General features: G+C 42.9%; 1 protein-coding gene across 4 annotated transcripts in view; it reads right to left on the bottom strand.

Annotated features, from left to right (window-relative positions):
* Positions 1-7,049, bottom strand: part of MEAK7 (MTOR associated protein MEAK7) — a 240,542-nt gene extending 233,493 nt beyond the window's left edge. The window contains exon 1 of one of the 4 annotated variants that reach the window (XM_085636837.1): positions 6,897-7,049. In XM_085636837.1, coding sequence (XP_085492963.1) covers positions 6,897-7,048 — 152 coding nt within the window. In that variant the 5' untranslated portion in view covers position 7,049. The remainder of the gene's footprint in view (positions 1-6,896) is intronic. The other 3 variants (XM_085636841.1, XM_085636839.1, XM_085636840.1) reach the window with 3 other exon arrangements.
* Positions 7,050-12,833: the final 5,784 nt, after the last annotated feature.

Genomic DNA, 12,833 nt, shown 5'->3' on the forward strand with positions numbered 1-12,833 from the left:
CGCCCAACTACTGGGGCTCATCGGTGACTCGGATGCCCAAAGGATTGATCGCGACGAAGGATTGGAATCTCGCTCTGGACGCGATCGCTGCCCGATGAGACCCGAGTCTTGGCAACCACGGCGTTTTTCCTTTCTTTCTGATCTGACCATCCAGGTGGTGCCGGTCCTCGACTGAGATCTCTTCTGTTGATTCGTTGTGCAGCGACCATTTGGTCGATTTTAGAACTTGGCAGTTGGAACCTGGACACCAAGTGATTGGTAAGTGTCCTTCTGTGGCGCTTGCTGTTGGTTTTGATGCCTGGGATTGGTACGGTAGTTTAGTAACACTTACTGTGGCTTTTGGATTTTGGAATTGGTGTTGGCAAACTTGGTTTGTTATGAGATTTATATATGGATTGCAATCTATATAGGCAGGTAATGAGGAGAATTTTCTCTATTTGTATTGATTTGAACGGCACATCGTACTAAAGGTACCTTAAGTGCTACTTTGATTATAATACTGCATATTCTGCACTATTTTTGGCATGCCTGTTTTTAGCACACTTCATAGGATGTGTTGCTTTTGTAGTGGTACCAATTTGAGACTAGATGAAGCACAACCGGCCCCCCGGAGGGGACGCCTAATAGGGATATGTATATTAAGTATGGTCTTTCTTCTATAATGTACAGCGCATTATGGAATAAATACACTCGTAAGGATCCTGAGTTGCGTTGGCCTATGTATGGGTCATTTGATTTACGAAAGATTGAGTATGTGGAACAATGTATGTTTAAGCGAAAGACTAGGCAAAAGATGTTTGATTGTGTACGAATGTGGGAGAAAGAAGTGTGTGAACGAATGAAGCGTGAGCAAGCCTTGATTGAAAAAGAACATTTATGTGAAAGCATTAGAGCTGAAGAACAAAGCAGTTAATTGTAAGCAAATGCGTGATAGTCTTTTTGTTTTCCCCCAGGTGAATTTATGAATGTGTTGCTTTCTTGGATGTACCATTTTTAAACTTGTATATAATTAGCCGGCTCCCCTAGAGGGGATACTTAACTAGGTTTAGGTATAAAAAAGTATTTCTTCTTTGGTGACTAGTACCCCGAGGAACTAAATATGTACATAGAAAGGATCCTGGTCTGTGCACTTAGTAACATTCATAAGTGGTGATATGCAGAGCGTTTTTTTCTTGGTGTTCTGCCAGCCAAATCTAGTGAATATGACTTACAGCTAGTATTTACAAATGGTTTGGTTTAAGTACAGTCTGTGGGCTGTCTTTTGTTTCTGTCCTAAATGTTGATCTGTGGGTTAAATGTGTGTTTAAATGTCTGTGGTTTGTCATTAGTGGGACTTGTAAGTAGCGATTGCGCTCTTGGTGCAAGAATGGCTAGCCTTAAGTGCCCTGTATTATGTGTATGACACAGTTTTGAAAATGTCTGGAATGAGCTCAATGTTTTTTTTGTCATCATTCTGTTATGCCAAATATCATTAAAATAAAATACATTTTAAAAGAATCCAGCAATGAATTATATAATATATGCTAAATAGCTGCACGCTATCATTAAATTGACAGAGTAAGACACTATACATGTGTGCAAATTGCCACAATGTTAAAGATAAAATTAGAATCCACATTTAATGGGAATAAAAAAAAGCTTCAAAAAACGAAATTGTGTGTTTTGCAATAGATAAATTAAGATACAAAATGTCACAGCATTTATCCTTCTGTATTAGGTATTAACAGGCATTCATATTATCTGAGTGAGTTGTTGCAGACCTGAATACATTACAGAACAACAGATTTGTGGAAAGGCTGACTTGAAAGGCGTGTGAATTCGACGCCTTTACGTGTCAAGCAGCTGTGTCAGCACGTGGGTATTTCTGACTCCGACCACAGAGAACAGCTGAAGTCAAACACGGTGTAAAATCCTGCATTTCAGACTGCTGTTTTAAAAGTTAGAAATATAGTTTCATTATTTTTGATAAACAGAGGACAGATTGACAGTAGGGATTTATTTTCTTAATGCCTTTTTAAATAAGGATAAGAGTGGTTTTTGATGTTAAATAATAATGACTGTCCTTCATTTAAAAGTGGCGCAGACTTTCAAGTTTGGTTTCTGTTCTTAGGGCTATAAATGAATGCGTTTAAATATGATAGGCAAGGGATGCAGCTTGCTTTTCATATGTGGACTCATCAAAATGATTGGATTTATTAAAAAAATATATATATATATATATATATATATATTATTTTGATTATATAAAAAAAATGTTATTTAAAATAGGTGCATTAAATTCGTTTTTCAGTAATACTTTTTTAAACATTATTAGCATTAATAAAATGAATAAATAAATTTGCTATGTTACTGCCCATCCTGTCTGATGAAATTTTGAAAGGATGAGTAGTCTAGATTGTGGTTTCCTTATTTGATCTTTAAGGGGAACTAGCTGTGGGTAGTTTTTGTTCTAAAATTCTCAGGTGATAACACCACTATTGTTTGTTATTCTCATGCTACATACAGTTTTGCAAGGGCATTGCTAGTTTTTATTAGCTAGTCTGTGTAAATAAACTGACAGTCCTTACTAGAGCTGATGTTGCATAGTTTGGATTGTGAAAAATAGAATGCAGAGAAGATGCCCATGTGATCCTTAGCAAACATTTTTGAGGAAAATATTGTTTTATAGGAGTCTGTTTGTCACAAGATGTTCTGCTGGAGAAAATGTACCCATTATGTTGAAGTTTTTAGTTCTTTATGTAATAGGAATCCCTGTTCAAGTAGCAGTTTTAGATTTTCATGTTGCTCCTATAACATGAGAGCATGGTCCTAAGCATACAATGTAGGTGCTTTTATTAAGAGAAATCATTTTAGAAGTGTCTGCAGTCCTGTACAAGTAATGCAAAGTCTATGAGTAAAAGTGTAGAACATTTCCTTTTTTCTTGAGGGTCTTTAGATGATTAAGATAGGAATATACAGATGTAAGGATTTGGAGTATGTCTGTATTGTTTTTCTCTTTTCCTCAGAATTTAGTAAATGAACACAGAGTTCCTTGGCTGCTTGGGATTGGGTAACGTATTACTCTTGTCAGTTCACCAAAGAGTTCCTTTTATACTTGCCAATAGGTCGAGGCTGTTGTTTTTTTACTCTCACATAGATGAAAGTGGTTCTTGGGTGCCTTGCTAATATATGGGGCGTCCCTAGACTAGGAAGTATTCTGAGACTATCCTCTCTGTTGATAGATTATTTCTGTGCCTTGTCTAAAGACCTTTTGTTCTGTCCACCAATAGATATTTGCTGCCTTACAACCATTGCCAGAGGGGCGCGGACATCAGATCCAGCTTGGAGAGTCAGCACCAGTCCAGCTTGAAGTCAAAGTGAAGGTAACCAGCACAGGCATTGCTGGCAACCAGGACCTCAGTGAAGGTAGAAGGCCGGAAGCACTGGGATGTGAAGTGTGTACCCCTGCCACTGTCTTGGGCGAAAGACGGGGTCACAAATCAGAAAGGAGAAATCATGGATCAAGTTTTGATGCCCAGCCGAGAGTCACAGACCGACCAGGAAGGCGAGAAAGTTTTTGCTTGAGGTAACCCCCTTTGAAACAAGGGTTGCTTCAGAGATCCTAGCATCAGGCCTCTGAATCCTGGTCCCAAAGTGGCTGTAAAGTTTTCACCTTTGTTGGTCAAGAGATACCTGGGCACACTGAATGCAACCTATGGCCCCAACGAAAGAGCAGTGTGCCAGCAGAGCAATACAGGAGTTAGGGAAGGACTTGAGTTCAGGGTACAGGTGCTGTGTCTCTGGTGCCTGTTAGATTGAAATGAAGAAAACTGGTGCACTGCCTGAGACACTGGACAGGATCGCTGAGAGCATTTGCCCTGGTGGGTGATTGCCCTATCCTGAAAGAAGAAACTTTTCCCTTGAAACTGGGCCGTGATTCCTGAGTTGCGAGTTGTGCAGCTCCACCATGGGAACAACAAGAGCCTGCCTGTGAGGCTCAAACGGACACAGGGAGAAGACTCCCCTCTGGTTGGTTGTACAGCGGCTTTAATTTCCCACGGACTTCTTTTTCTTTTTTGTTGAAAATGTACCCCATTGGTCGTCCCATTTTTTAGGAGGAGCAGCCCTTTGCCGCTCTTCGTCGTAATTCTCATGGTCCTGTGTGGTCCTCCTGGTCCTCTGGATCCAGGATCATTTTTGTAATAATATGTCTGACTGCTTTCATAATTGTATTAGGAATAATGTTTATTCTACGAGAGAAAAGTTCATCTGAGCAATTGACAAATGTTACTTTACCCTTTCCTTGATGGATACTCTAGCCCTCATAAAGGAAACACAGGAAAAGTCTAGTGAAAATGTTTTTATTAGATATGTGCTGTTGGCTATTTTGAAGTTGAAATTGATGGTCACTGAAATGCATAGGAGTCTTGAAAATGTTTTTACTGGATGGTTCTAGGATTTGCTTAGGACTAGAAAGCTAATAGTTCTGTTTCTGATAATAGTAATTACTCTCTCCTGCTATCTGTATGACCCAATGCTCTGTTCACTTTGTACTCCTGCTTATACCTTATACATACCAGCTTAACAATATTTAGAATGAGAAATGCCCACCAAGCAATGAATTAGGATATTGATAAATTTATGGGGAAAAAATTAATATGCATATTTCCTACTGGATTATGGGAATGTCTTTAGCTCATGCTAAAAGGACCATCTGTTGAAGATTGCATTAATCTCTTAGCATGAGCTGAAAGCCATTTTGTACTTGGCAGCCATTTTAGTTAGCTATGTGCTGGACATTTGCTGTTTCCCTCTCCCAGAGTCTTGCACATGCGTAGATGTGCTTAGCTAGTAGAGTGCACCTGTTCCTAGTATAGAACTGACAGGCTGTTCTAACTGATGTCAGCAACTTATTACTCCTCCTACTTGTTGACTGTGCAGTTTCTGTATGACCATCTATGTGCATAACTCTTCTCATGTGTACTTGTACCGCCTTTTTCAGCCCCTGTGTGGGTATAAAAGGACCATGCTTCTTCTGTTCAGTGTGCTACTTCACTCAAACCGAAGGGTGCTGTGTGAATGTAGTTCCACCTCATGAGGTTTATTAAACTTTGTATTTTCTATTCCAGTTTCTGTGCCAACTTCATCCTATTGATCTGAGGACTCTGTGCAGAGAAGGGCGAACCCCTTGCACTGGTAGGCCTAGCTGAGGTCACCATCAACAGAGTTATTACTAATTTCACTCCATCTATAAAAATATTTGCTGTCAACCAAGTTTCCTGTAAACAAAGTACCTCATAGAGCATAATAATACTTTCACAATCAGCATTTGACAATTTTCGAGCCAGACCTTAAATATTCCAAGAAGCAAATCTAGGGGCTACATTTGCTATTATTATTGGCACACTCCCTAGTAATGCCCCCCCCCCAATGTACTCTCCATTATTGGAACTGAATTTGATACAACAGGCAGTGAAAAATCATAATGGTACCCAGGCGAACTAGAGCGAATTATCTTGGTTTGAAGTCAACCCAATTGGTCTAGATGCGAAAGAGGAGAAAATCTGTTAGCAACTAGAATAGGACAGGTCACTGGAGGAAAGGTGGGCAGATTGTAGGTCTATAGAAATAGCCCTTAGGAAGCACCGCAATCCTGCTGTATGCAAACTCAGTGTGTTTGAGCCTGTCCAGAATATCTGCTCTTGCTCAATTTAACACGCCATTATTTGGGCTCTCTTACTTGCTTCACCTAGCTCTTATAAACATATACAACTTGCCCCCTCTTTTATGTTCCCGTTTCTTGTTCCCCCTTCTAGCTCTTCACTCACCTACACTTCTAAAATCCAACTGCACCCTTCTGGTCTTGTGAGACCAGGAGACAGTGGCAAAACACAAAAGTTTTAGGACACCATCAGCAGATTATGGTGAGGGTCCCCTCAACCTTCCATAGCTCACAAATATTCATAGACCTTGGTCTGAGAGCGCCCCTGCAGGGGTTGCAAGGACCTGGGTTATGTCGCTGCTAGGCACGGGGGCTGCCCTATAGTTGGCTTTCTACCAGGCTGCATTTGAGTACAGGCCGGTAAAAATGTTGTATAAACACTGAAATCCGATATTTTGCCCCTTCTCATGCAGAAACGTAAAACAGCAAGGACACATAATTACATTTTTTTTTTTTAGTATTTTAAAGTTGTCTTCATCATTTCATAATTATTAGAGGAAACAGAAAGATAAATGCCACGTTACAAAGGAATTGAGATAATTTAACACTAAATTGTTTTCACCCATGAACTCTTGACTGTTCCAGAATAGCAAAAAGTAATAATTGACTAGTATTTTTTCTACGAAAGGGGTCAACCCTAGCCAGGAGCCAAAGCTTGATGTTTTCGTGAAGGTCGCCTGTTCCTCCGCTAGACTTCTGTGAATGGGTAGCACTATCAATGGTAAGAAACTGCTTGCACAACCATCACAACTCAATCAACCTTTATTTTCGAATTTCACGAAAAAACTCATGGTATGCCGCGTCCAGATGCTTTAGAGTAAGAACTGCAAACTATTCCTGGTAGACGTTTTATATCCTCGGAATGGCTCAAGGAACTCCTGAAGGTCGCAACCTACTATGTCAGGTGAGAATAGCTTACAGGGCATGCCTTTTTTAATGCTGTCCGGTAAATGCTCTCTGTTTTTATGCTACAAAATGCCAAATGCAAAAAACTGAAAAGAGACAGGTGATGTCCTCACTCCCGTTAATTTCACAGCGCATGGCTCGAGAATTAAAAAACAGTTTTGGAGATCGCAAGACCTTACAGAGCCAGGTTTCCCATTATTAATCTTTGGTTGGGGCTGCGTGAGTTTAGACAGACCACCAGTTAGCTTCCTAACGCGTTTTACCCCAGCTACGGTCTTCATCCGCTTACCTGCCTTTTCTGTCCCTTCCAGGCTCCAGTACCTGACTGTATGCTTTTAGACCCCTCTGCACGGAAGTAGACAAGCGACACCATACATCAGCTGCGCTGTGCCTGCGCTGGAGGCGAGGCTGCTGGGGGCGGGCACAGAGCCCCAGACTCATCAAAGCCCGCCTCCTTGTCCTCCAAAGGTAACGTAACTAAGGCGGTGAGAGGCGGCCCGATCCACCAATGACGAAGTAGCATTGATCACAGTTATGCCAGTAGCCAATCATAAAGGGAAGGACACAGTCAAAGACGAGCGGATTTCAAGAACTCCAGCGAAGGAGGGATAAAGACAATATAGCTCAAAAAGTAACACGGTGTAGTCAGACATGGGGGTGAGCGGTCTACAGTAACCTGCGAAGACAATGCTTTCGCGGAACAACGAGGAAGTGCGACTACGTCCCTCCCTGGTGGACTTTAAATTATTCCGGCTAGTATGGGTCGAAAAAAAGAGTGCCTGACCTCCCCATGGCGCTGCCCAGATGCCTAGTGTTATACACAGCGTGTTCAACTACCTTAGAAATTGTTTTTATATGGATTATTGTAAATGAGCGCATGTGGTGTGTAATGGCTCGGCTTATCTTGGCTATTAGCCGTCATCGCTTTACAGTTACGTACTTGTAGTTTAGCTTTTTAGGTCTCGCCTGAGACAGCGCTTTAGCGCTGTTCTGGCGAGACTTATAGTAAGCACTTTTGGAAGTGCAAACGAGTGCTTTCAGGCCGCCAACTACTGTGCATGTGTGCCGGGCGCGCGCACCATTTGGCAGCCTGAAAGCACTCGTCTTTCACTTTCGCCTGTCACACAGCCCGCTGTTGTTTCCAACCTCCCCTTGAACAGCGTGAGCAGAAAGGCCACAACAGTCCCGAGTCAGCCTCCCCCTCCCAGATGGCATCGGCTGAGAGGACTCTGTAGCTCAGCCTTCTGCTTCCCCCTGCCCCCCTCCCATGCTGCCTTCGGACAGTATCAGCAGAGAGGCCACGCAGCACAGCCCTCTTCTGCCCCCTCAACCACCACCTTCGGACAGCATCAGCAGAGAGGCCTCGCAGCCCAGCTGTGTTCTGCCCCCCACCCCGCCTTTAGACAGCATCAGCAGAGAGGCCGCAACAGCCCCCCCCCCCCCCCCCCCCACGCCACCTTCAGACCGCATCAGCGGAGACGCATAGATGCCAAGGTTTCATATTGCTTGTGTATGACATTTTCATAACTTCACTTTAATTCTGAGTGGCATTCAGCGATTATGGGTGACACTTTGTTGCAAGCAAAATGAAGACGAGGGAAACATATACATCAGAAATTACCTGTCTTTTTCAAAAATAAATTGACTGCTAAAGGTGACATTCGACATCTTGAAATCGTAAATAATAAAAAAAAAAGGCAAGGCATACACGTGCATACGTCATCACACTGGGCCGCCACAGCAACCTTGATGATTACACGTCATCACGCAGTTTTTGCATTTTTTTTTTTGCTGCTGCTCCACAGTATTGGCAAAGCCAATAGTTAGACAAGCCTTTGCCAAAGCTTGTAGTTAAATACACTGAATAACATCATACTTAGTAATAGTGGCGGTACATATTACAGCTACAATGGAAAATACAGTGTCTTTAAACACTATGTACTAATAAATTCATCTTTATCTTCATTTGAATTCTTGGCTGCAACGCTCTGTTTAGTGAGAAGGAGCGTATAGCCTTTTGCAAGCGCCTAAGGCCTTAGTTTTAGCAACAGTTGAAATCCCTGGCTGTTAAGTGTGGGGCCTCTCAGGTTTAATGTCACTTGGGGACAGGCTATTTCCAATTTGGGGCGTGTATGTGTAATGACACTGAACAGGTGGGCAGGCGCTCTTTTTTGGGGGCCTACAGCTGTAATGACAGTGGGGTTCACTTCTAGATTGGTTTATTACAGCAGTGTGCCTGGCTGGGAGGGGCCTTTAAATATAACTCGGTGATAGTCATCCTGAGGCCACTTGCCCTTCCTGATTACCCCTCGGCACTTCAAACCTAATTCAACACAGCATGGCACTATCATCAGCACGCCCCGGGAGGTCCCATTAACAGGCACTCCTAAGAGAAGGAGCCCTTTCACATTCTGCACCACAATGGGCGCCTGCTTACCTTGTATTTTCAGAGTCAAAGGAGCAGGGCTGCTGGCTGCAGTGCACACACAACGAAAGTAAATTAAATTAGGACTGACTGGAGCACAGAGCAAGCCACGCCTCAGTTGAGAGACTCCGAGGCTGAGGCTGGAGCTGCACACACACACTCCACAGTGACACTTACTGGTCTGTGGAGCTCGATGAGCAGGCCGGCCAGCTGCATGACTGACTTACCCCTGTACGAGGTCCAGAACTATTGACTCGCTGTGGCATAATGGCACTGCACTGGCTGCCTGACTGCAGTGCAGCCTCAGTATCAGTTGAGGCACACTACTCGTGGGTGCCGGCGGTGCAATAGGAGGCACGGTGCGAGCTGCGGCAGGAGCTGCTAGCTGTTTGAAAACGTTTGCACTACAGTGCCCCACCCACTAGCGCGGCAAAGCCAGCCTATAAGGGTGTCTCTGTGTTACACACTAGCTGTGATTGGGCAAAATCAGACTGACCCGCCTAACGTCAGTGCTGGTGCCACTGGTGTGTTGGGTAAATTGGCTACATTGTGGAGCTTCAAGCTCAGCTGAGCCAGCCCCCGAACCTGCCGCAAGCAGTGCAAACCACGTGCTGCCATCAGTTTGCTCAGGCACACAGTGCTATGAGCACCCTGGCCAGTTATGGAGGTGCTATAAATGCGTGACTTCACTTTAATGTTGGCCACTTTAATGCCTGTCACGGTAATCAGCCAGAGACGGTATCAACCAGAAAGAAACAAGCATTTGCAATGCAATAGGTCTTGCATTTGCACAAGTTTAAGCTATTGGCATTGTAAATGACAATGCACTTTTTTTATGTTTTAAAAACCGAAACATAAATAAAGGCATTATCATTTACAATGCCAATAGCTGAAACTCACGTAAATGCGAGACCTATTGCATTGCAAATGCTTGTTTAGATTGTAAGTATTGTACAGTGTTACGGTATTTGTATACCGCTTACTTGGAATCGTGAAGTGCTTGCCCACGCAGGTAGTGGCACACCGTGTCTTGTGAGTGTGTGGTTAGAAGATTGTTATATTTGATTTAAGCTTATGTGGGAAGAGTTTGCACGTCGTGGGTAACAACCACTGAGGTGCAGTTATCAAGTTATGGGTCGGAGCGTTTAGCGGTGTGAGGATGAGTGAAAAGATACACAAGTATTTCTTATAATTTATGTTATGCTGACATCTCTAATTAGCTCTGTGGACTCCCTTATTGTGTTGGTAGTTAATTTTTTATATTTACAACTCGATTTCCTACCCTGGCTGTGGCAGGCAGTTGTCCACTCTGAGATCTTATTGATCGGTGAGAGGTAACAGGTGTGGGTAAAGGGTAAGGGAATGTTCAAAGATCCGCCCGAAAAGATCGTGTTACGGTCTTCCTTTATATGATTGCCATTCTGAGATGTCATGTGAAAGGATTTGCCAAGATGGATTTTATATCTTCTTTCTTGTATTTTCCCTGGGATGTCAGTACTCCGAATATGTTCTGTTTGTGACCCCCAGGGTGGACTTTGTTTAAATCCTCCAACGACCAACAATCTGCGGCAGAGCTCTTTATTCTTGATAGACCTTTGAATGGTTATTTAAGTGGGCTTGAATAGGCTGTATCTGTGCCATTCAGTTGCCAATAAGGTACTCCAACAACAGGTCCTTTCATACAGTATGTGCCTGTCCCATTGATGAGAGAGCAGGCATTGTATTGGTACATTGTGAGAAATTGGGTTGTTGATAGAGTGGGGTGTGAGCTCTGGTCAAGCAACAGCCACAAACAATCCTTTGCTGGGTGAACCACACAAATTCACAAAATAAACCCAAACTAAACCCTGGGTAGCTTGGCTCATAAGGAGTCAGTCTTAACTTAGAGGCAACGTGTGAAGCATGTATGCAGCACACAAATGGTAATAAATGTGAAACCTCAACAAAATAAAAATCCCAAACTAATTTAGAAAAATAGAATACATTTCAATACAGTTTTTGACACCAAAATGACAAAAATCTAATCAGTAGAACCAGAGTGATGCATTTTTAAGGTTCTTAGTGAAAACTAGCACCTAAAAGTTAAAAACATCAACCATGGACTTGTAGTCTAGTGAGACCTGGTTAAAGTTGAGTCTGACAACAATGGGGTGTGGTTCGGATACAAGGTGTGGATTGGGCCTGGTAAGCCCTTACTTTCAAACTTAGAGGAAATTCTGAGAAAAAGTGTCTGAGAAGGTAAAGCTCGGCAGAGCTAGGCTGCAGGAGGTGTCCAAGGAGGAAGCTTCGTCGTTGGATGGCCTTGTGACGAAGCCGCGTTGAAGATTTCTAAGTTTGGACTTAGTAGCGGAAATGGAAGTCAAAAAACTTCAGCAGGACAAGGCAGAGGGCGGTAGCCGAAGGCAGTTTCATGAGGTTGGATACCCCTTTGGCGAAAAATTGTTGCAAAGGATTTGCTGCTGCGGAGAAACATTCCACAAAAGGATGCAAAGTAATTAGGGGACAAAAAATCCCTTTCTCTTATCACCCGAACTATAAATACAAAGTGGTTAGTGCTAATATATATTAGAGTGGCATTATCCACTCTGTATTTATAATTAGGGTGACAAGAGATACGGATTTCTTTACATTTTTGTCCCTCTGTAACTTTGCAGACCTGCTACCCCTGTTTGTCAGAGTACTGAAAGTTTTGCGGCGGTTGAATCTCGGGGGTGTAAAGAAAAACATGGCATCCCAAAACAGGCGTAAAATCCAATGCATTTGACATAGACGTAGGTGGCTAAGTTCTGCGTTCAATCTTGCCAGCAGCTAAGCCTCCCGCTGTGCACAGCCTTTAGGAGTCTCCACTGTGAAGTTATAGTTAAGACCTAGTTACCATAGGAAGAATGTTTTTTCTTTGCAAATAACTTTTGCCCCGTTTGCCGGTCTCACTATAAAACACCAGTGTAAAAATGTGCTAAAAGTCCCAAAAGGTTTTACAAGCTATTACACAACAAATCGGAAGCACCATATCCACCTATAAATCCATCAAACTATATTCCCAACAAAGAAAAATCGATTGAGTGTACAAGGAGTAGCCAAAAAGCTGACTGTATACCACATTTTGCTAATTTGGTGCCCACACCACACTTCCTTATCAAATCAATAGATACATCAACTGATGCAAAGTATACCGCAGTGTCTCCTTTAGCAATGAAATCATAAAATGAGGCCCCTTCGTCTATGAAAGGAGACAGATCATCTGCACATCTTTTTAGGGACCACCCCCAATGGATATATCACCAGGTCAGGTACTGGTCAATGGTCGAAAGGGCCTGCCATTCTGTTTCGTGCCACTTCTTTAGCTATCTTATCTCTCACCATTTGTGACATATCTCTAGCTGAACTTAAATTATCTGTAAATCTTCTTCATCCAGGCCTCTGGCATCAGAGTCTGAAACCGTCTCGAAACCCCCATTCCAGAAGAACTGCCCCTTCTCTGTCCGGGTAAAAAGGCAATCACCAGACCAATTTGTCTATCTTCGTTGGTGTAAAAACCTTTCTTACCAGGCTGCTGTTGACCCCCTCTGCCCAATCTTTCTTGTTCCCCAAAACACTGCAGCACCGCATGTTTTCCCCCACATTTTGCTCACTCATGTTTACATTTGCAAAGGTTGTAGGTACAATAATTCCTTTTAAAACCCCAACACGCTTTTGGATTAAATCCATGTCCTCACCTGCTTGCAACCTTTGCTGAGCCACTGCTCACTTCACTTCCTATCTGCCTGAGCTAGTAAATCTGCTAGCTCTGTTAATGTGGAA

The sequence above is a fragment of the Triturus cristatus genome, chromosome 12 (assembly GCF_964204655.1).
Source record: "Triturus cristatus chromosome 12, aTriCri1.1, whole genome shotgun sequence".
NCBI lineage: Eukaryota > Metazoa > Chordata > Amphibia > Caudata > Salamandridae > Triturus > Triturus cristatus.